This window comes from Phaethon aethereus (genome assembly GCF_964289735.1).
Source record: "Phaethon aethereus genome assembly, chromosome: 2".
NCBI lineage: Eukaryota > Metazoa > Chordata > Aves > Phaethontiformes > Phaethontidae > Phaethon > Phaethon aethereus.
This window is the reverse complement of record NC_138582.1, coordinates 153,191,592-153,216,192: the sequence shown is the minus strand read 5'-3', so window position 1 is coordinate 153,216,192 and position 24,601 is coordinate 153,191,592. Positions and strand designations below refer to the sequence as shown.

The 24,601-nt window shown below is 37.6% G+C and overlaps 1 protein-coding gene across 1 annotated transcript; it reads left to right on the top strand.

Annotated features, from left to right (window-relative positions):
• On the top strand, nucleotides 1-24,079 carry LOC309417525 (protein adenylyltransferase SelO-like; the record flags this gene model as incomplete). The annotated part of the gene is made up of 19 exons (XM_082015036.1): nucleotides 1-563; nucleotides 1,767-1,885; nucleotides 2,129-2,257; nucleotides 3,004-3,068; nucleotides 3,170-3,226; nucleotides 3,326-3,424; nucleotides 7,998-8,065; nucleotides 8,775-8,862; nucleotides 10,709-10,778; nucleotides 11,411-11,483; nucleotides 12,238-12,321; nucleotides 14,264-14,393; nucleotides 15,629-15,673; nucleotides 15,755-15,836; nucleotides 15,916-16,008; nucleotides 16,761-16,840; nucleotides 17,683-17,726; nucleotides 23,558-23,637; nucleotides 23,957-24,079. The coding sequence occupies exons 1-19, from the start codon at nucleotides 359-361 to the stop codon at nucleotides 24,077-24,079; spliced, it is 1,734 nt and encodes a 577-aa protein (XP_081871162.1). The 5' UTR covers nucleotides 1-358.
• Nucleotides 24,080-24,601: the final 522 nt, after the last annotated feature.

Here is a 24,601-nt window from a genome sequence, read left to right as displayed (position 1 = left end):
TTCGCCTCGGCGCTCCGCACCTCCCCCTCACGCCGCTCCCTTGGGGCGCCGAGCGCAGCCGAGGGACGGGCGGGGTAACGACGTCACCTGACAGGGCCCGGCGCCGCCCCCGCACCCGCCCTTCAGGCTCTGCCAGCCTGCCTGGCGGGCGTGTGGGGGCGGCCCGCCCGGCCCCGGCACGGTCAAGTGCAAAGGAGAGCGGCTTTGGCGACAGCCGCTCAGCCCTTCGCGCTCGGAGCAGGTACCAGGTCTCCCCTGCCATGTCTGTGAAGAGATAAGGGAGGAGGGCGTTTTTTGAGGGGAGGGAGACTGCAAGCCCGTTTCTTACGGGCCTTGGTGAAGGCGAGGTTCGGGGGACATGTGGTGGCCCCCCTGGTTGGCCCCTTGGCTGGCGTGGGCCTGTGGGGCCGGCGCTGGGCGCCCGACCCCGCTGTGCGCTTCCCGTGGGCTGTGCTGGGCTCCCGGCGGCCCGAACGCCTCGCAGCCTGAGCCGGGTTCCTGCCGCCGGCGGCGGGGGGCGACTGACCTCTGCGCATGGCCCCTCTCCTCCGACAGCCTCCGAGGTACGGCCTGCGCTGTGCTGCTCCCCCCGGGCGCGTTTGCTTGGTGGGCCGTAGCAGCTGCCAAAGCAAAAACTAAGTGAAAACCTTATATACACAGTCAAATACTTACTACTTTTAAAATTAAAGCTAGATTGACCATAAGGAGCTTTTTTTTTCTTTTTTTTTTTAAACATTTTATCATAATGGAGAGACGTGCGAGTTGCAATTACGTGTTAATGCAAAATTGATAACCTGACGCCTGATTTGAAGTGCACAAAGCTCTCGGGCGCACGGAATTGCCTGTAATAATAGATAATATATATGGTAACATTACAGAAATAAGTTCCTCGGGTGATACAATTACTTGCGAGTGTTAAGAAATAATAATTGGTGACAAATCTTGTGGCAGCTGGCTGTAACAGGATTTGTCATTAGAGGTATTGAGAAACATGGCTAACAGTAAGTCTCCAGAGATGCTAACTAACTTACAATTTTTACAAAATGGTGACTGAGATACTGCGATAATTAATATGGAATCATAAGACCGTTGCAAGCAAAAATCCATAAAGATGTTGAAAGACACAGCATTAATGCAGTGTTTTAAAGTAATATTCGTCCTCCATTACCGTGGATCAGGGTGCAGAGTAGGTCTGAAGGAAGAATGAAGCTCCATCTTTTGAGTACGTATGTTATGCTACAGCAAGAACTGCATCTTCTGACCCTTTGTTTTTCCAGAGAAAACTTCAAGCTGGTTTCTTAGGTTACTTGGTGATCATCACTGCATATGGACTATATACCGCAGTGACAGGTGTACAGTGACTTAACCTGTTGCACTACATCACTCAGCTGAGAGGGTAGCTGAACTTTTCTATCTCGTACAGAGATCTTTCAGGGTTCCATGTAATTGAGCGCAATATAAAACCGCCCTGAGACTGTTCTAATCACACTTTATTGAATCTATGCTGAAATATGTTTTAGATCTTAAAACTAGCATGCCCTACCAGTTTCTTTATCTGCAGAATTCAGTCCTTCTTTTCAAAAATCCCCCACATACTACAATCCTGAATTTATTTGGGCTTGCTTTTCATGCAAGCTTAATATACATGGTGGTAAAGAGTCGGGTTTTAATTCTTTCTGAAGTATTTTGATTCGATTTAAGAGGAAAAATATTAAGAATAATATGATTTTTTTTCAAAACATATTGTGTGTGTTTCATGTTTACAGATCCTTTTCCAATTGATGTGATCCGGGAAAATTATGTCCGTAATGTGAGAAACTGCATTTTTTCAATTGTCTATCCTACACCTTTTAAATCTAGAGTTCGTCTTGTAGCTGTTTCAAAGGTTGGCTATTATTTTTTTGTTCCTCTCTAGTTAATAGAGATTGTAAATACACATACAAAAATATATTTTAATATTCCTATGCTATTTATTGTGAAATCATCTTATCAATCTATACTTTAAACAAATAGAACACTTAAAACATGTGAGATATCTTTTAATAATGAAATCTGTAAAGAAAACACAGTCATTACCACTGAAAATTTGATCATATTCAAGTACCACCTGTATTATTTTTTTCTCCAGGAAGTTCTTGAAAATATTTTGGATCTTGATATATCTGTCAAAGAAACATCTGATTTTCTTCAGTTTGTCAGTGGTGGGAAAGTGATACTTGGGTCTGTTCCATTGGCCCATAGGTATGGGGGTCATCAGGTAACTATGGCACTCATTCTTCCAGGTGGAATTATGTCGGTCTTTTCATGTGAATTATACCTTAATAATACCTGTAATTATTTAAGTATATGCCTGTAAGTGTATGAACACGTATGAACATTTTGATTGCAGATATGTTCTTCATAAAGGGCTGCAGATGGAGGAGAACTATAATATTCTTTCATGGTACCATGTCTGCTTCTGTTTATGTCAGAGGCAAATTATCTTTTAACTTCGGTTAGCTGCGGAGTCTGCTTAGCACACCTGCAGCCTGACAAGCTGTGATTCATTGTAGGTACTATCAGCTCAGAGGACTGAAGAAGGATAGATCCTCACTGTAATACTGTGGTTACTAAGAGTTAAGTTTCATTGAAGTAGGTATGATTATTCGTGGAAAAGAATGGTAGAATTTGATTTGTAATTTCCAATTAAAAAAAAAATTACAAGCTGTGTAAGTTTAAAGGCTCATTATACAAAAGAGACAGGGCTGTAGCTTTGGTGTCATAGCTGGAAGGTAGATAAAAAAAGTGGGGATTGCTGGTGTTACTCTTTTTTTGTGGTTTTCTGATTCATTGTTGATGTTGAGTGTGGAAATACAGCTTTAGGGATCAATATCTTAATGACAACCTGAGCAAATGTGTCATCGGATTGTGCAGATCACAGAGAACCTATGGGTAATTTGTACTGTTTCAAGTATAACTGCTATAAATTATAGAAGAAAATAACTTGATTTTCATTTTTGTCAGTTTGGTAGCTGGGCAGGTCAGCTGGGTGATGGAAGAGCCCACTTGATCGGAATATATACAAACAGGTGTGACATTTTTTTAAGTGACTGCTTCAACTCTGTTTTCTATTTAGCTGACCTATTTAGCCCGAGGTACACTGTTAGAAATGTTAATGGTATTTTTGCAGGCATGGTGAGAGGTGGGAATTACAGCTAAAAGGGTCAGGAAAGACCCCATACTCCAGGTGAGTTGCCGTTAATCCATGTACACCAAAACTGGATGTTTTCTTTTTGAAATTTGCTTTGATTTTATGACCTATTCCTTATTTGTCTGTTCTCCATAGGAATGGCGATGGAAGAGCTGTGCTTCACTCTTCTGTGCGAGAATTTTTGTGTAGTGAGGCCATGTACTATCTTGGAATTCCTACAAGCAGAGCTGCTAGGTATTTTTCTTTTCTTTTTCACAGCATCCTAATTTACTGGTAATTTTGTGACTGAGTTTCACTGAGCACCAATAAAGAAGGACAGTTAGCTTGCAAGAGGATAGATCTTTCTTTTCATATGTATGCCATCAGAACAAAATATATCCCTCCAGTTTTGTAGATTTTTTTGATAAAACTTTTCAGTAATCATGACCTCCATCAATTAATCCATTCACTTTTGTCTTTGGTATGCTTTAAAGTACTACTTTTTTTAAATACGGTACTGTGTACTGTTTGTGTCTTGTGGTGAACAGCTGTTCTTCACTTGTAAGACTGTCTTAACTGAATTACCTTAATTTGAAATCTGGTTCATTTTGTAAAGAAAGTAAAAAGTGGAAGTTAGATTGAGTGATTATATCTGACACTAACTCCCCTTGCCGGCTTTTATGATACTGCAATCAAGAGTTTCTTCTCTTTAAAAAAAATAAAATTGTTCTCTCCCTTGTTCCTCACCAAAAGACTTGCAAAAACAGCAGGACTAGACTCCTGCCCTGTAAATAATAATAATAATACTTTTAGTGTATGTGGATAATCAATGAGTCTATTAATACATTTTACATGGTTAATAAGTGAGTTTTTTATTACACTAAAGTTAAGCATTTGGATGAATTTTGCTAGAATCAGGTCAAGTAGGAAAATGTTGAAAGTGGCTATTTCTGTATTGTCATAGTCACCTAGTTGCAAATTTTAAGATTGGTAGGAAAAATTGTCAGATGAATAGATATTCATATTGGAGGTAGTACTGAATGTAGGTGATTGCTCCCAATTCCTTATTTGTGCAAGCACTCCTTGAGCAGAAAGGGAAATTTCATAAAAGAGTAATTTAAAACTAATTCTGTTTGAACCAAAGATGACTAATACATTCACTCATTGGGGTGATTTTCTCAGAATTAAGTAGACTGAGTTTTTCAGATGATTGTGTTTAAAATGTCAAGTTCATTTTGTGTTCCAAGTAGTCTCATGTCTGTACTCCAGCATTTCAGCCTTTAAAGAGAGTAAATATTCTGCAGAAAAGGCCTGTACTCAGCTGCCACATGGTTAGGTGTCTGTATTTGCAAAGTGTCTGCAAATCTCTCTAGCATTAATTCTAACACATTTGTTCTGTTGAAGTGCAGTGTTTGTAAATGACATTTTTGATCGTTTATTCACTGACTTTGAGACCCTTTGCTGTTGGCATTAATGCAAAACTTCAAATCTGTCTGAATATCAGCAGGAAAGCATCTGGCAAGGTTATAGCCTTTTTTTTGCTGTCATGTCAACAAATTGTTCAGTGCAAAAAACAATACGAAATTACTCCTTAACTGTGCACAGATTCTATTGAGTACATAGTGTGCTTCAGTTCTCTGCTGGCAAATTGGTTAAATGCCTGGCTGTCTTTAGCTGCTGTACAAACTCTCCAGACTGTTTGCAAGACTTCATTTGGAAAAACCCCAGCTGATATCCATATTCTTCCCAATGGGGAGCTGTTGTACTGAGGCTGGTGGGATGCACTTACAGACATCTTGTCAAGTCTTGGCAGAAGTGTGGGGAAAAGCCTTACGGCTTATCCCAGAACACCCAGCAGGTTGGTTTGCTCTATTAATTTTAAGTACTGTGTTCCCAATGGGGTGCTACAGTTTATGACTGTACTGCCAGATAAAGAACACTTCTTCCCATGGTACCATTTTAGTCACGTACTAGGACTACCAGTGAGCAGTGTTATACATAAGGTCAAAAAAGTGAGCCAATATGTGTAGTTTTCAGAGTGGCCCTTACTTGCACAGGTCTTGATGTTCATGCAAAACAGCAAGCAGAGCACTTGGGATTGCAAAGTGCAGCCCTTAAGCTAGAGCCAGGGGTAGGGAGGGATATAATCCGTCCATCCTTCTGTGAGTGCTCTTCCAGCTTCTCTGGTGCAAGAGCAATTTCAGTGCTCTGTTCCTGTGGTTGAGTGCACGTTTGGTCTCCTGCTGCCGTCTCTGAAGTAATGGTACTTACAGGAACCATTTGAAAACTATTTTTATAGTGGGAATGTAGGTATCTTTATGTGGTTGCTCGGCTATCTGGCTCTTAAGTGTTGCATGTCCATTGACTTGTATTAGTAGCTAACCAAATGTTGATGCCCCCTGATTTTTTGTCAGTAATGAGAAGTGCTGTTATTCTGCAGGAGTTTTACAGAGAGCCTGCTAAGAGTTACATAGTCAAAGAGAAACAACCCTTCTGACAGAGGTCTGTTGAAAACAGTAAAATTTAGTAGCATTTTTCTGACTCGTCATCTAGTGTTCTGATGCCCACAACATTTTGTTAGTGTCTGGGGTTCATTCCCTGATTTTGAAAATGTTTGTTTTTCTTGCAGGATTAAGATTTTCTTCTTCCATCTCATTTATGTCAGTACTTTTTGTACTTAATCCTACAGACGTACCATTCATATATGATTATTTCCAAAAGAGTCTTTTTTTGAAAAAAAATTCCTAATGTTGCTTTTATCAGTACAGCTCCAGTAACGGGAGCAGATTGATTTCTAGATACTTTTTCCCTCCTTCTGGAACATTTCACTGCCTGTTCTTTGCAGTTAACAGAGAACATTCAGTTTGCATAGCTATTAGATACTTTCCAAAATGTCAAATATAATAATAACAATTTAGTTTCAAAGCTACAGTTACTGTTGCAAGCAACTGCACTGTGTAAGACTTCAGACAAATCATTCCTTTTCATGATTTTTTGTACATATTTATGTTCATATGCATACCCCACATTTTTGGTCCAACTAAATTCTTTCTAAAATTTTGATGCTGAAGTATGTAGAACCAGAATCTAGTGTACTCTCAAAATTTAACACTTGGGAGTTGTTTTAACTCTGTGACTGTCTTCAGTCATATTTATGAATGGAATATTAGGTTTGCTTCTTGTCCTTTTCTGTGTACCTCCAAAGGAGGCTTGGTTCTGTCTTCTGTGCAGTCTTCAACTATCTAATAGATAGCAGCTATATAAGTAGCTGCATTAAATTTCAAATAGCATGCTACCTAACTGTTTTGAATCATAGCATCATAGAAAAGTTTGGGTTGGAAAGGACCTTTAAAGGTCATCTAGTCCAACCCCCCTGCAATGAGCAGGAACACCTTCAACTAGACCAAGTTGCTCAGAGCCCTGTCCAACCTGACCTGGAATGTCTTGGATGTTTCCAGGGATGGGGCATCTACCACCTCTCTGGTCAACCTGTGCCAGTGTTTCACCACCCTCATTGTGAAAATTTTCTTCCTTAGACCTAGTTGAAATCTACCCTCTTTTAATTTAAAACCATTACCCCTTGTCCTATTGCTACAGGTCCCGCTAAAATGTCTGTCCCCATCTTTCTTATAAGCCCCCTTTAAGTACTGGAAGGCTGCAATAGGGTCTCCCCAGAGCCTTCTCTTCTCCAGGCTGAACAACCCTGTCTTTCTCAGCCTGTCCTCTTTGGAGAGGTGTTCCATGCCTCTGGTCATCTTTGTGGCCCTTCTCTGGACCTGCTCCAGCATGTCCATGTCTGTCCTGAATAGAAACATGTTTTCCAGTTATCAGCAAGCAAAGATAAAGAAGTATTATATAAAATGAGCTAAATTTTCCTGCTGCTACAGCAAGAACAGCAAGAACTCTTCTGTACCTGTTGCAGGGACAACACCTCTTTCAGAAGATAGCACGAAGCATTACTTCTGCTGGATTGTCAGTGTAATACCAGTTGCTTTGGAGAGAAAACTTCCTGCACGTTAACCTTAGGGGAATATGATGTCCGTGCATAGTTTGTGAGGATTTATTCCATTTTACTTTTCCTGATATAACAGAAAATACAGTGAAATTACATATTTTAATTCATAAAGTGAATGTAAATTGTGAAATACTTTAGAGCAAGCAAAGTTGTTCCAAGCACTCACAAATCTCAACATTTGAATAAACATGAAAATTTTTAGGATGTGCAGAATTTTAAGGCAAATGAAAGGGAGAGATTGTTTTTAAAAATCCAAGTACAAGTAGCAGTGAAGAAGAAAGGGGTAATCATAAAGTACATCAATATTAGGCCTTTTGTGTGTTGATACTCTTTGAAGAGTTTCTGATTGCTGGGGGTCCCAGATCTGTCCCCAAAGTTCCTGAGACACCAGTTTTGGCTCATGTAAAGGGCAACCTCCATCTGATGCAATAATTTGGTTTCTAATTTCTCTGTCCTAATTTCACTGTTATCCTTGGGGAAATTGTGACTTATTTAAAATTATCACACTCATTAGTCACTGAGATTCCAAATTAATGCAGTACTTTTTTTGAATGCAACCCCCTCCCCAAGAACAGTGTAAGTAATGGAGATTGGACAACATTGTATAAATACAAAATAAATGCATCTTGCTAATGAACCTTGATAAGCCTTGGCTTATTGTTTGCTTGTGTCATTTGAAAATACAAAGCTATGCCAGCAAAAAGATCTTCCTTTTTATGAAAGGTATAAAGTTATATAAAATACAACTTTGTCGTAATTGTAAATTATTTTTCCTGAGATAACTTTTTAATGTTCATTTCTTGTTTGTTACAGCTTAGTTGTAAGTGAAGATGATGTGTGGAGAGACCAGTTTTACAATGGAAATATTAAGAAAGAAAGAGGTAATGAACACATTTCAAGTTAATATGTTGCAACACTGTAACTTAATTCTCCATTGCAAAATGAATTTTAGTATGTCATATATGTGTAATAAAAAGTACTAAATAGGCTTCATTTCATTTATTAAGATACAAAACCTTTTCTGAGAAAATCAGTCTGAAACATACCTTAGTTAAAGAAATGAAGCTCTGTGAACAGGTCTGCTATGATTTTGGCATATGTGTTGTAGGGGTATGGTTTTTATTTTTGCTTGCCATTACAAAAATGATACTGAAAACTAGGGAAATTTTCCATTGTTCCGATAGCAATACTAGGACAGTGGGAACACTGCTGTGGCTGTGCCATTGCTACATCATCTACACCTGCTCTGAAAAAGAGTGGGATGGCACAACGTGGGGGAAAAAATCTATTTGTGTTCTTTCTTTCTTTGTTGCTAGCATCTCTGGAGTAATTCTAGTATTAATGCCGTACTGGAATTTTGCCTGTGTTTGCTGGTATAACAAATTAAGCTTTATCATTAAAATGTATGTGTAGTAAAGTAATATTATATATGTTCATCTGTCATGCGTTGAGCATACTTACAAAAATACCAGTTTAACTATGTATATATAAATTCTGCATCTATAGAAACAACACATGAAGGCTTTTGTTATGGAACTACTTCATTTTGATGATACTCTGTTTACATCTAAACACGTGTCTATATTTAAGGTGCAATAGTGCTACGTCTTGCCAAATCATGGTTCCGTATAGGATCCTTAGAAATCTTAGCTCATTCTGGGGAACTGGACTTACAAAGGTTTGAATTTAATCTTCATCATAACTATATTAATCTTATTAATAACTATATTATAACATCATAACTATATTTTCTTAACAATAAAATATATATTTGAATGCATGTGTACAGTTGGAATTTAGACATAAATTACTTAAAAAGGAAGGTTGCCTGATTTAGAACGATAACCTGCTATTTTTATACAAGCATACAAAAGGTCTTGCCTTATAAGGGCAAAATCCCTTAGATGTTTTTGAAAGCCTGGTTATTACAAAATCAGAAAGGTTTTATAGCTGAAATAGTTCTGGTAACTGAGCACTAGGGAGCAGTTGTTTGTTTTGGAAAGATTTGTAAATTTAAAGTGTAAGTTCCTACATTCCTCGTAGTTGTCTATGAAGCTAAATTAACAGAAATATGAAATAAATCACTAGGATAAGTATGTTGTATAAAGCATGCTCTCCAGAAACATTCAGAACCAGAGAAATGTACTAGGTAAGAAATTATTGCATGGTTTTTAAGCCTCTTAGCAATATTAATTTGTGTGTCAAGCAGTTAGCATGACAAATTTTTAGATCTACCGTAAATATTTAAAAGTTGCTTAATTTCTCCTCAGGAGCAATAGAAGTTGTTCTGGGGTGCTGAAAAACAAACAAGAGCCCATAGTAGCAGTTGTACATTGCAGTAACTGATAATTCCATTTAACTTCCCGCATCACTCTATGCTGTCTTTCCTTTTTTTTTAAAAAAAAATCTCACAGCAGATTTTAGCTGTAAAACTGAAAGAGTGAATTAAGGAACTGATTTAAGTTTGCTTTGGGTTTTTTTTGGTTAAAGTATTTATGACCCATTGAATTTAAGGAGCATGTAAAGATCACTTGTACTCATGCAAAATAGACAACTCCTTCCTGCCTGTTTTGGAGGGAGCCGCAGAAAGAGTAGCCAAGAGCAGGCCAAGGCTAGCGTGAATGACTGTGCTTCCTCCTCGAGAAGATCCTCCTGAAAGATGTTGTCGTGGAGCAACCAGCTAAAATTCAGAGGCAATAGGTTGGACACCCTTCTAAAGGTCAGGTTACTAGGTACTCTGATAAAATCATCACAGTTTGAGGAGAGTTCAGTGATTTGCTCCAACAACCTGATTAGAAGGTAAAAATCTAGATATTTGTGTGCGCAGCTCACCAACCCTTGCCCAGGTCTAACCCTGGCCCAGGCTGCCTACTCCACGTGTAGATGCTTACAGCTTCCTGTGCCAGTGGCCCTGGCTGGCTCTGACCACAAGAGGGTCCTACAAGGAGCTCCTAAATGTAGGAAATGCCAGCTGCTCTACGATAAAGCTTTAGATCTGCAAAGATATGCATCTGACAGGCATTGCAATTTTTAATGCATGTATCCTACTTTCCTGAGCTTGTCTTGTAGTTCTATGCAGCACCATTTTTGGGGAATGGTCAGTTACTGTGGCAAGTAACCCTACTTCGTAAGAATTCAGCCATAAAATTTTCTTTGTGAGACTTCTGATGTAGAATTGTAATCATGTACTTTTTTTTTGGATATGTGAACTTTTTTTTCCCCCAAAATTGATATTACTGCATGCAAAACCAGAGCCTGGTGTGCTCTGGAAGTTTAAAACACAGAAATAATTTTAACTCTACGTGGCAGTCTCCAGTCGTATTTATGACTAGAACCTTAGGTTTTATGCCTAAGCATTTGGAAGGGCTTAATCCAAGACTCGTTGGAGTAAATAGATTGAGTTTTCTAATAACTGGTTGCAGCAAGCTGTAGATCAGCAGTTAGCTGTTTGAAAATAAGAATTTTGAATGATCAGTTCTAGAAGTACGAGTTTTGTTTAAAGAATTCTGCCTCTCCTGTTACAGAAGATTGCTAGACTTTATCATCCAGGAACATTTTCCATCAATAGCCATGAATGATTCAAATAGATATCTGGTAAGTCTTTTTTAAAAGTTATTTTTATTTTCCACAAGCATGTGAACAAAAATTATATGAAGCTTTTCAAAGTTTCAAGTTTTAAAAGATTTTAAAATTTGAAGTAAGCTTCCAGGTTTTATTAGCAAAAGTTTGTTAATTCTTTTCAGTAAAAATCTGCTTCTTGAAATTTTTTTTTTCTCAAAGTCAAATATGAACATTCTTCACTACTTTTCATTATGGAAATGTTTATTAGTAAGCTTCCACTTTCTGTTATCTTTTGTTCTCTTACTGCTCAGATTTTAAATAAGCAGTGGTCATGAAGTGATGAATTACACGTTTTCTAGTATAAATGCAGTATGTATAGTATATACTAGTGTATATACACGTATACATAGTGTCTTTGTTTCTTTTTTTGACTTTTAGATTTCTTTTAGGGCATCCGTATGTACTTATTTAACTATAGTCTTTGCTGGATAAGATGATTATGTAGTCACATCATTTAGAATGTGAATGAAAATTCCTGACAGAGATATAAATTTAAAAATAGAATGTATGGCATATTTTTAAAGTGAATCAAATGTTTATGTTATTTCTTGTATTCCATATTTTTGATTCAGAGAACTTGAAGTAAAATTTGTATTTGATTTTAGGAGTTTTTCTCTACAGTTGTATCAGAGACTGCAAATCTGATTGCATTGTGGATGTCTGTGGGGTTTGCACATGGTAAGCTGCAGTAGTTGGCATTGGCTTTACAGGAGTGACTCTTTATAGTTATATACTTAAAGATGGCTTTTATTTGTCAGAATAAGATTCTTCAGTTTTTCTGATGTTCTTTGCCTACAGCAGTATCTGTTATGCATTAATATACAAGTGTTTTTGTAACAGAGTTAGGAGCACTTTCTGATCTTTCAAAGCATGACTGTATCTGACAGAAACAAGAATATGGGAGCAAGAATTCTCAGAATTGTTGTGGTAGTCTGATGGACAAAGACCATGTGTGGATGTCGTATATAAGTTTAATTGCTCTGTATTTGATACATCTACATGAAAACCTGACCTTTTATAGTGTATAGGATAGAGTGCTGTTCACCTTTGTTTCAGATTTATGTTATGAAAAATAAAATAGCATTGTCTTGCTAATACAGCAGCCAGTCACCTTGCAAAGCAGCAGCTAATGACAAATTTGCAGGATGTTGTTTCAATGCCGTGTACCACTGACAGGAAAAGGAAACAGTGCCGCCTAGGTATAGAAACCAGATGCAAGATAACGTAGCGAACAGTTTCTCATTTTCATGCTTAAAATGCATGCCAGGTCAAGAATAAGAGAGACAAGTTTATTTTCCAGAGCCTGATTTCTAAAAGGCAACTGCTACAAAGTTCTCTAGATTCAGTGGATCTATTTCACAGCAAATTTTTGAGACACTACAGGGTTCAGGTGAAATTTTTACTTTTGTTTCTCCCTGCTGTTTAATTGTAGGTGTGTGCAATACAGATAACTTCAGTTTATTATCCATAACAATAGATTATGGTCCATTTGGATTTATGGACTCCTATGATCCAAGTGAGTGTAGCACCTGTTTTTAAATATAATTTTTTACTTATTTATATTAAGTTAATATTTATATGTAATTTCTGTGTGCATGGGAACTCCTAACATTACTAACAGAAAAATCCCAAGTATGTGTATTGATTGAAGAGTTTTAGGGAAAAAGATTTTATCAGAGGGCAGTTTTATGATACACTGTACAGATTGCATTTCACGTGCTACAAGTCATCTTAATGAAATACTGCTATTAAACCCAGTTGAAGTTCATCAGTTGAATAGATGCTACAACAGAAACCTAGAAAACTAAAAATTGCATATTGCTGTAAGCAGCCAAAAGCAAAAGTGATATACAGTAACTTTGTATGCATCATGCTCTAGCTTTATAGTCAGAGCAGCTAATTATACGTTGGAAGAAAACAAATCAAACCTACCCTTTCTTTGAAAGTATGAACTCAGTCAGTCTGGGATTGATAGATATAGGTCCAGTATGTACATAAATGCGTATTATTAGATCGAGGTTGTGTCTGAGTCAGCTTCAGAATCAACAGTGGTTATCTCGCTATCTGTTTTCATGAAACTGCAACCTCCAATTAAGGAAACCTCATGAGAATAAATGACATATTGTTTCTGTTGTATTGAAAAAACAGGGCTTTTGGGGTTTTAGAGCTTTCTCGATATGGTGGGTTGACCCCAGCCAGCAATTAAGGACCCACCAGCCACTCGTTCACTCCCCCCTGCTGCAGGTTGAAGGAGAGATTTGGAAGAGCAAAGATGAGAAAAAGCTCATGGGTCAAGATAAAGACAGTTGAATAACTGAAGGGGGAAAAAAAAAATGAGGGGGGGGACATGACACCAACCAGTGATGCAAGGGCAATCACTCATCACCTCCCACCAGCAGACTAATGCCCAGTCAGTCCCCAAGCAACAACTGCCTTGGAAAAACTACCCCCAGTTTCTATTGCTGAGCATGACGCTATATAGTATGGAACACCCCTCTAGTCAGTTGGGGTCAGGGTCAGCTGTCCCAGCCGTGTCCTCTCCCATCCCCTTGCCCAAACCTGCTGGGGTTGCAGAGTGAGAACAGAGAAGGCCTTGATGCTGTGCAAGCATTGCTTAGCAATAGCTAAAACATTGGTGTGTTACCAACACTGTCAGCCTGAAACACAACATCATGCGGGCTGCTATGAAGAAAATTAACTCTGTCACAGCCAGAGTGAGTACACCCTAGAACCAGATGAAATGCTTCAGAGTTAAAATTCAGATTTGAACCAATCACCAGATCTGACAGATGTGTCACAAGTCCCCTCCTTAATGCTCCATTTGTAACTAATGTCCTCCGAGGACTCAGGCAATGCTGTGTGCATTGATCAGCTTATCTGCATTTCACCTGAGCAAGGGGTTCATACTGCATCCATTCAGAGACTGGTGCTGTAGATGTGCATACATTTTACCTGTAACTTGCATAGCAGATATTTATTATCTCCAAATAATGGATTTGCATACTGGAACATTTTAGCCCTGACTTTTATGTGAATACATAAGGCTTGCTTGTACAACTGAAACAAATCCTGAATCTGGTTGTAGCTGTTTGCTTAGTCTGTGTGCTAAATAGTAGTGCTATATGTAGTAAAAACATTGAATAAGACATTGGTTTTAGCGTAAAAGTGGTCTTTTTCTGTTTAAACATCTGAATTTATTTTGTATATTCAAGGAGGAAAATGTCACTTATATGGGAACTCATCTGTGAAAGATATATTACTTAGATATGCAAATAATAGATCTTGAGTTAATTCACTGTAAATAAGTATCCTTGTGATCTGATTTTAAATATTTAGAAACTTTAGGGCTTTTATTAGTTTGCTGTGCAAGTATAAAAATGAACGCAGTTCAATATTTTGACATTGATTATTTATTGTAATTACTCTGTTGTGGAAAAGTAATGTTTTGTTTGAAACAGATTTTGTTCCAAACACATCTGATGATGAAAGGAGGTATAAAATAGGAAATCAGGCAAATGTTGGGCTGTTTAATCTGAGCAAGCTGTTACAAGCTTTAAAACCTTTATTGGATCCCAGGCAAAAGCAGCTGTAAGTAATCCTTAAACTATCTTAACACTTAAAAGAACTAGTGAGATGGGAGACCCTCTAATCACCATATGCATAGGAAAGAAAGGGATTAGCTTTTAAAATCTTTTTTTTTTAAGTGGAAATTGATCTCAATTGATTACTGGCCAGAATAAGGTGGAGGGAGGGAAGAAAGGTTTTCATTGGTCATAAATAATAGCAAAATTTATCACTTAGCAAAAAACACTTAGGGAAGTGATCGTGCCCCTGTACTCGGCACTGGTGAGGCCGCACCTTGAATCCTGTGTTCAGTTTTGGGCCCCTCACTACAAGAAGGATGCTGAGGTGCTGGAGCGTGTCCAGAGAAGGGCAGTGAAGCTGGTGAGGGGTCTGGAGCACAAGTCTTATGGGGAGCGGCTGAGGGAACTGGGTTGTTTAGTCTGGAGAAGAGGCGGCTGAGGAGAGACCTCATCGCTCTCTACAACTACCTGAAAGGGGGTTGTGGCGACGAGGGTGTTGGTCTCTTCTCCCAAGTAACCATCGATAGGACGAGAGGAAATGGCCTCAAGTTGTGCCAGGGGAGGTTTAGATTGGATATTAGGAAAAATTTCTTCACTGAGAGGGTGGTCAAGCATTGGAACAGGCTGCCCAGGGAGGTGGTGGAGTCGCCATCTCTGGAAGTGTTCAAAAAACGTGTGGATGTGGTGCTTCAGGACATGGTTTAGGGAACATGGTGCTGCTGGATTAATGGTTGGACTTGATGATCTTGAAGGTCCTTTCCAACCTTAGTGATTCTGTGATTCTGTGAAAATATGACTGGAAGGTGGTCCTAGATGCTGTATGGTACATCCTCCTCAAAGGTAGGACCTTTGCCTGTAGTTTTCTATTCTAAGTTTGTCTAGCTTGTTCTTTAAGATGTTTACTTATGAAAACCATACATCCTCCTGAAGTAGTAAGGTAGTATTTTAATATCCTATTTTGAAGATTCCTAATATGAATCTTCTTTTCTGTGGTTTAAACTCATGACTTCTTACTCAGTATGAAAAGGAAGAACATTGTATTTTTCTTCTTTGCAGCAGCTATTTATGTATTTGAAGTCTGTTAAAACATTTTCCCCGCTACAGATCCTAGCTGATTCAGAATATCAATGTTTGTGAGATATCAGACAGAAGAAGTTTTCCTTGTTCAGTGTACGGTAGGATTGTACCCACAGTAGTGTTGTAGTTCCATAGAATTTGACATTTCTTTTGTTTTTGCAGAGCTTCCCAGATTTTGGAGGGATATGGTGAGCTTTACTACATCTGGTATGCAGTTCCAGAACCTTGTAGTCACAATACTATAAATTACGTTATGTGACAATTTCCTTACTTTGTTACTATTTTCAGTTTCACAGAACTATTCAAAAGAAAATTGGGTCTTCTTGGGGAGAATGAGGATGATAACTATTTGATTGCTTTCCTCCTAAAAGTAAGTTTGCTTTGCTAATTTTTGTTGGACCAATACCCCCTTCTTTCAAAACTGTGATAGAAGTATCTTTTTTCACTAGCTTATGAAAGATACAAAGGCTGATTTTACAATGACATTTCGACAACTCAGTGAAATTACTGAAGACCAGTTAAAGGAACTCCATATTCCTGAGGTATTAATTAATACAAGCACCCAATTTTAGGAATACTTAATATAAAACGAGCAACTTCTGCACATTTTTTTCTTGTATATCTGCTTTTTACCTGCTTTTATCTGTGTCCATGTTTTTCTAATCTGTTCTTTCTCTGAAATTCTCAGTTCATCTGTGAGCTTTGGCTACTTTCTCTCAACCGAGCAACATGAAGCAGCTGTTAGCTCAGTGTAGTCAGCCAGGGAAACCTAGTTTGTGGTAGTTGCGCAACACTAGAGGCAGTAACCCCAAGCTCTTGTTTTTCTGTTCGCCTTTTCCAAGTTCTGTGTCCTCTCCCTTCTTCCTCTCCTACTCCTCTATTCCATTCCTCTCATACCATTCTATTCTGTTTTTCTTCTCAGTCTTCTCCCATCCCTGTAGCCTTGAGTTTCCCTTTTTCTCCACACTTTATCTTTCTTTATCAATATATTTTCCTTATTCCACAATTCTGGAAAAAAGAATAAAATAGGTCAGACAATAAGCCAAGGAAGAATAGGGATGAAGTGCTGGAGGTGTTTAGACAGAATTTGCCGTAACAGAGGTGGCTTATATTATGCTAGCAAAAAGAAATAATTTCAATGCAGAGGAAAAGATATTAGTAGAATTTCTGGGGAGAAAAAAGTGTCATCATGTTTCCCTCTTACATCCTTTTAATATCCATTTGCTTGCTTTGGTTTTCGCTTAACAGGAACAAAATTCTGATTACTCACCATTAACTGTTTCTTTCTCTTTAGGAGTTCTGGGCTCTCCAGGATCTGAGTAAACACAAGTTATTTTCAGAATGGGTTACAATGTACTTTTTGAGATTGAATCGGTAAGTCTGATGCAGTTTCAATTGTAAAAATAACACCAAGTGTGTATTTGCCAGAAGCAGGCAACTTTAATCCGCAATAATCTTTAGCGGGTCTGACAAACTGGCCCAAACATGGTTTCATATGCCTTTTTTGTCTTTATGGTTCTAGATTGTGCTAGATTCCATAATAATTACTACCGTAGTTGTGTTTTAACACACAGGTACATAAAAATTACAGGGTAGGAGTGGTCTGTATTTGATGTCTTTCACTGAGCAACCGATCAGATTTCTTTGGTTAATAATTTTTGTTAAAATACCAGTCCTACAGATTCAGTCCAAGAATCTGAAAGTCAGGCTTTGCAAATACATATGAGTGAATAGCGTTTCGTTACTGGTAATATATGTATTTTCACTACATAATAATATGGCTTTAGGATGACAGGGGTTGGAAGTGTAACAGTTGTGAATACACAGACTGTTTGGAAACCACTGTTCTTTTCTAACATGCACGTTAGAACTTCCTACCAATTCTTTTGTCTTGTAATGTGTTTTTCATAGTCATATATGGTATGCATGGCTGACAGTAGTGAAAAGTAGTACCTATCAGGTACTTAGAAATTTTAGTCAGTAAATAACAATTCTTAGGGGAAAAAAATCAATACAAGATACAAAACCTGTAAGAAAATGTGCAGGTTTTTTGCAAGTCTGATCACTCTTAGAGGTTCATACCTGCTTCCAATGAACACAAAAGCAGAACACTTAATGATTTTAATGAAAGTTAAATACAGTATTTCTAAAAATAAATAAGCATAACCCTATTAGCACTTTCTTTTTTCTTCTTTTGGTTTGTTTTTCATGTATAGTAACAAGGGTGATTCAGACACCAAGAGAAGAACAAGAATGACAAGTGAGTAAAATGATCCAAAGGAATTCATATGCTTGAAGATGGCAGCTATCTATTTACATAGGTTTCTTCAGTGTTAGTTTTTTTTCCCTTTGAGGAGAACTAAAATGTACTGTTTTTCTGATGAGGAGAAACTCTCATTCTGCTGCTGCAAATCTTGTAATACTATACATTCACTGTGCTATCTCTGGTCTCACCCAGTCATCTGATTAGAATCTAGCCACGTGTGTATGGCTTGACTTGTGAACATATATATATTTTTTACATAAGCTAAATGATCAAGATGTTCCTTGGCTACAGTGAGATGCTCTTCCTCCCTACGGATCCTCTCTTTTTCCTCCTTAAAAAAAAGAAATTAAAAAAAATCCTTAATTGTCTGTGTTTATGAAGAAGTTGGTATGGCCCAAACACCTTCTGTTGTGAATACGGTCGTAGTTGTACCAGTTGACTGAGGCCTAAGAGAGTGAAACCACAGAAATGCACCACAACTACTAGTCCAAGTTGCTTTTCTCTAGATTCTGCTGGTTTTGAAGAACAGAGCACATGTCGTTCATATTTTGGGTGATTGAAATCACCCAAAAGTGATGAAGACCTCATGAAGAAGGCTTTTCCTACCAGTACCCACAAGGGCTGCTCTGACCTCTGTCACAGCTTATGTGAATATAGACACTGAAGCAAGCCAACTCAGCTGTCCAGCTATGGTCTATTCCATATCAATCCTCATTTACCTACTTGTTTATTTTTCTTTCCCTTATTTGTTGTTTACCTTTTTTAATTTCTTTTTTTCTCTTACTTTTTTTTTTAACCCCTTCTTTACAATTTCCATTTTGGGGTCTCGGGAGATGTCAGGCCTCCAGCTTGTTCTATGCTTTGGTGCTTGTGCACTTGATTAATTTTTTTTCCTTTTGATTTCCTTTAAGAACTTAAGAATTACTGGCCCATGGGAACATGGTTGTCTGTATCTTGTCCTGTCTTAAGTGGGACTTCACCTTAGTGTCTTGAAATGGTGGACGTGCTCTGGCTGCTCCCCAATTTGTAACTCTTCATTGCAAAGCAGGGTGCTCCCTGAAAGGCCCCCTAGGATTTGATTTCCTTGTGAGAGATGCCCTTCCTCTTCTGCTATATCTGCTTTTCCTGAGGGCAAGCAACATCTTTTCCTTGATCTGTACTTCCTTCCTTTAGCAGTCTGTGAATGTGTCAGTTTGCATTGCTCAGAAGAACATTGTTCTCTGGTGATGCACCCTGAATAACATCAAGAAAGATTCTGGTGGGCATCCTGTACTGGCACAATGGACTAAGGTTGGTCTGCGTGTTCAAATATGTCCAAATCCTTTCTACATGTTATAAAGAATTCAGGTTTCTGAAAGGCACCCACTGTTTTTTTTCTGCATCTGGAGAAAAAACTCCTTACTTGTCAAAGGACTATCTAGTCATGAAAGGACGGTATTTTAATTCTCCAAGTTACAAAATGGTAGAGGTATTGCATTTACCTGTTTCTCACAGCAGAAATAGCGGATAAGAAATTCTAAGAATTATTCAGAGAGAAATGTTTTTGGATCTGCAGTGAGCTGTGGTAGATTTGTGAAATTTGCCTATGAAAGACAATGAGCAACTGAAAATCTCTGGACAAAAGGGAGTGAAGGAAATGGGAGGATCTGATCAAATTCTGCATGAGGTATTACATGCTTTGCAGGGTATTTTATTCTCATTTCTAACAGAAATGGCCGTACTCTTTTGTTAGATATTGATTGGCCACTTTCCTCAAAAGTTTTAATTGATTTAATAGGAAAATGGCAGGAGATGGCAGAGTTTCAGTAGTAAGATAGTAAAAACTGCATAGGGCACAAATTGTCATCACATGGACCTGCATGTTCGCATCCACATTTTCTAACCAAAGCTCCATCGATTTCTAAGAACACTTCTTCCAATTTCACATGTGTTTTTAGAAAGTTAATATGAAAACAGTTACCAAGAAGAAAGGTTTGGTTTATTATTTGTATTTTGGTAGGGTTATGAAGTTTCAACTGTGGGACTCTGGGGCTCTTAGCTCAACTACTGTTTTGAGGTTTTGAGCTCCCTGGTTTTCCTCAGCTGAAAATTAACACTGAAAACTGTCTAAACACACTTCTTATTATTCTGGTTTTGGAATCTGCTTTTAGAGGAGATTATGACATTCTGAGTTTTTACTCCAGATCAGAAAGGATCTCATTTTGGGGATGATCTTCTACAAACCAGCATTGTGGTTTTGTACACGTATCTCAGAGGATCATGTAAGTACAGGAGACAGACAAAACAGGGAAAAGGTTTTGCTTCTAGGACTACACTTGTGCTAGTGGTCTCAGTTTTGGTAGCAGTCCGAAACTTGCTATGCAAAGATTCATCGTTAAGTTAGTTTTCTTCCATATAACCAGTCGTTCATACAGCAGAGCTAGCAGATATTCCTAACAGACTACTGATGTTAATTTGTTACTGTTTTATTTAAAATCTTACTTTCCTTTTAAAATAAACAAACTTTGTTACATTTTTGCTAGCCTCTCCATATTACAGTATGACTGAGGTTTCTTACAATTTTTTGTTGTTGTTGTTCTCTTTTACATTTAAATATCTCTCGTAGATGCCCCTTGTGATCTAGTTGAAGATGTCCCTGCTCATTGCAGGGGTGTTGCACTAGGTGATCTTCAAAGGTCCCTTCCAAGCCGAACTAGTCTGATTCTCTCTCCTAAAACTGCTTTTTTTAAAGTATTTTCTTGTAACAGCTGTCCCTTGTCAGTACAAATTGCAGCACAAATCTGGCTCGACTCAGTCAACTGTGCATTTTTACACAGCATTTCATGTTAAAGACAAAACTATCAGGGCTCTCTAGATTTTTATATGTGTTGGTAAGTCCCACTAAATTTCTTATTGCTGTCTTTAGACAATTGACTGACCTTGAATATATTGCCATTATCACCTCATTATTCATCAGTTTTCCCTCATCATTAGTAAGTCTGGTAAAATATCTCATGTCCCTAAGTACATTACCTTGAAGCATTTCGGGTTGATCACTTATTCATTATCTTTACTTTTTTCCTCTCATTTAGTTTTTAGTCCTGACTAGCACTTTATCTTGTACTGTCTAACCATAGTTCCTTAGGAGTTGATCAAAAAGTTTTGACAATCCAAATACCCATTCAAGTCTATCATTTCTTTATAAAAGAAACATATTAAAAAAATTGTAGACCAGATCATAAAATGCTCATAAGGGCACAAAATTTCTTCTGCTTTGTCCTTTTCTTATTTGGCTTGTCTTACTCTCTCATAAGTATCTTGTCACTTGTGTTAATTACAGGTATTTTAAATGCCACTGTGAAACTTATCAATTTGCAATTGTTAAGAATATATTTCTGGGACAAATATTCTCCTGCTAATATGAGTCATGGTTTTAATGTGAATTATAATTTTTATATGAGTCATATGTTAACTTCTCCACCTTTTAAATATTAATATTGTTACCACACTTGACTACTGAAAACCTATATACAGAATTAAATCAAATACTTGGCCAGAGTAAATTACTTTGCCAAGTGGAAAAGCACTATTTTTTTAGCAGTTAGGGCAGCGTGTTGTTATGACTGTGTAGAGGTTATCAGGGTTCCAAATAGCCAGTCATATTTATTCACTTTTGTTTAATATATGTAAGTACATACAGAGCAGCAGTAACATGAAAAAGAAAAATGCCTGTATCTGGATGGATTGCACCTCAGTCGTCATTCTCATGGAAGTCAGCATCGGGACATTGTGCTGGAAAGTCGTTCTATTACCTGGGCGGCTTTTATAAAGAAGGGAGTGGCAGTGCCACCTGAGATGCTTCTGGTTTCAGCCCATGTTCTGATTTTATAGGAGGGCTTCACCTTCTTTCGTCTGGCAGGAACATGAGTGGTCAGAGTTCAGCCCTTAGAGCATAGCATGACTTTTTTTGTCCTTTTCTAAGTAACATTAAGACCCTTTGTGTAATGCTGCTGTATGTCAAATCTTGTGGCTTAAAATGGCTATCATTCACTTCCAAACACAAAGACTTTAATTGTATTGTGATACATAAAATAATCATGCAAGTGCTGTTTCATTGATTACATAGCTTCAGTAAATTCTAGTTTGTTAGGTAGTTAAATGCTGCTTTTTAGAAGCAGTGCTTATTACAGAGAAGTCTGTTCACTGCACTAAGCACTAATTCTGTATGGAGAGCTATTAAATATGAATCAAGTCTTGCGATTGTCTAACCACAGAACCTTAGGAGGAGCCAGTCATAACTTTTCTCAACAACATCAGTTGTCTTGGTAGTCAGCTAGGATAAACAAGCTACGTTTGCAAGCCGAAGCAGCAGTACAGAGATGCAAGAATGGAGTGAATTGGGACATAGAAATAGATTGTTTGATCCATTTGTCCAAAATATTGCTTCTGGTCGTCCCCCTCCTAATAAAATTTGTTATTTGTAAATAAAATAACATCATAACTAATTGATTAGAGGAATTGGGTAGAGGGACATTGGGGATGGTGATTTTGATGAATACTCTGCTTTCTTCAATACCCTCTTTCAAATATGCCATAAGGGTATTTATAAGAATATTTTATAAAACTACATGGATCTTTGCAAAGAAATATATTATATAAAACTGATGTTTTATTCATATAAAACCTAGTGGGACATCAATGGAAAGGGAAGGAAGAGATGAAATTTGTGTAGATCCATAAATTACAGGCTTTTGGTTTCAAGTCCATGGGTGAAATGCCTCGGGTATCGCTAATTCATCTCTTCATGTAATAGTCAGCTACTGAATTTGGGAAAATATGCAGACCAATGTCAAACTAAGACTTACCATGCAGTCTTGAAATGTTTGTTACAATTAATCTGTAATATTGTTTTGATAATTAATTAAAGGGAAGACTTTCTGAAGTAGAATCCTGGGCTTTAATTGCTGAGCAAAAGTAAGAGTTGTGTTGACATTATTTGCTAAAAAATTGATAATAAAAGCCACATGTGCTTATGAGAATTGTCTTTGGCATACAGTTTGACAGAACTCCTTTTATGAGTTCTTGGTGGCCGTCCTGTAAGATACAGCCTGTATCAGTATTAGGTTATACAACCTAATTCTGATACAGGTTATACAACCTAATTCAGCAGTTTCATTTTCAATGTCCCTACAATCTCCCTACCACTAATTAGACACAATCAACCTGGAACACGCCAGAGAAGAGATACAGCAGACAGTTGTCGAAAAAACTGGGGAACCTCCCCTGGCCCCCATCAAGAAATGAAAAGGAAAGTTGAAAAAGTAGTTTCCAAAAAATATAACTGAAATGCAACATTAAAGGCTTTTATGGTTAAACTTTTGATATATGGTATAGAAGAAGGAATATCTAAGTACATACTTTAATGAATATCTTAATAATTCCTTTTTAAATTAAGTAATATAATGTTCATTTTTATGATCCCCAGGAAGGTATTGACAACATTCAAAGACACTTTCCAACAATGTAGCAGGAACCATGATAAACTCACCACATTTGAAAAGTCTGCTGCTGTTCATAACAGGACATCTTGTGTGTATCAATGTGATGTTCTATACTACTCTTAATTTTTGTTTGGCACTTTGGCGTTACTGATTGTGCAAGTTTAAAAAAAAATCCTTTTAGCAGCTCATAAAAATAGATTGATTCATTCCTTTTTTTATGCAATTTTTTCCTTGATCTGCAAATTAAACCTTCTTGCGGATTTCGATGACATATTTCAATGACTGTGTTTTCCTTCCATTGAATATGTCTAACTAAATTTAAAAATGATTTACTTTTGGTTTCAGCTGTGAATCCTAGATACATACTTAGGAATTGGATGGCAGAATCAGCAGTGCGAAAAGCTAATTTGAATGACTTCTCAGAGGTAAAATTATTTCTTTCTTTCTTGACGTGTTTATTAATAATTGGCATAATTGTTAATGAAACACTTTGAACCTATACTACAGTTTGGCCAACACTGTACTATCTAATACCAATTACTACTAAAATATTATCAAAATTATTAATAATATTAATTATAACATAAATAGTAGCAAAGATATTAATAGTGGTACTAATAATAATAAGCAACGTGTGTAATAGTTTCTGGAGCCAGGAGTGTGCATAATATGAAGTGGCAGAAACTTTCCTGCTTTGCAGGAAAACATTTTGTATAAAAACTTACCCTTTTTAACTGCTTCCAGGTTCGTCTCCTACAGCAGATTTTAGAGCATCCCTTTCAGAGACAGCAGGCTGCAGAGAAAGCAGGCTACTCCCTGCGCCCCCCAGTTTGGGCCAAGGATCTTAAAGTAAGCTGCTCATCCTGAGAGAAATTTGAACAAGCAAGAAAAATGATCAAGGTTGAAGCTCAAGCCTTCAAATAGGATTAATGGAACAAGCCACAGGAACTTCTCTCCCTTACACATTGTGGACTGGAATCAGCTACACTGCTAGTTAAGACAAGGTCTTGACTAACTTCATAAAGTCTAAAGATGAAAGAAATGGACCACTGTGCGTGGTTGCATCAGCAAATTATATAGGCGTTTATAACTCTGCCCTTCATATTCAGCTGTGCATTGAGTCCCAATATTTAAGTTCTGCCAAACTGTCACACTTAATCTCTCAGAATTCACGGCTGATCAGGTGGGTCTTAATAAGTTTTAATGGCTGGTCAATTTAAAATCCATCTAAGCTAGCTTTAATCATACAGTATTTTGATGAATGTTCTCCTTGCTGTTACACACTGTTCAAATATAACTGTATTCTGAAGACATAAATGTTCTTAAATTTTTTGCAGAATTGGAACAGAGGATTGTCTTACACTTAGGCCTTGCCACCTTTTCTCTTTT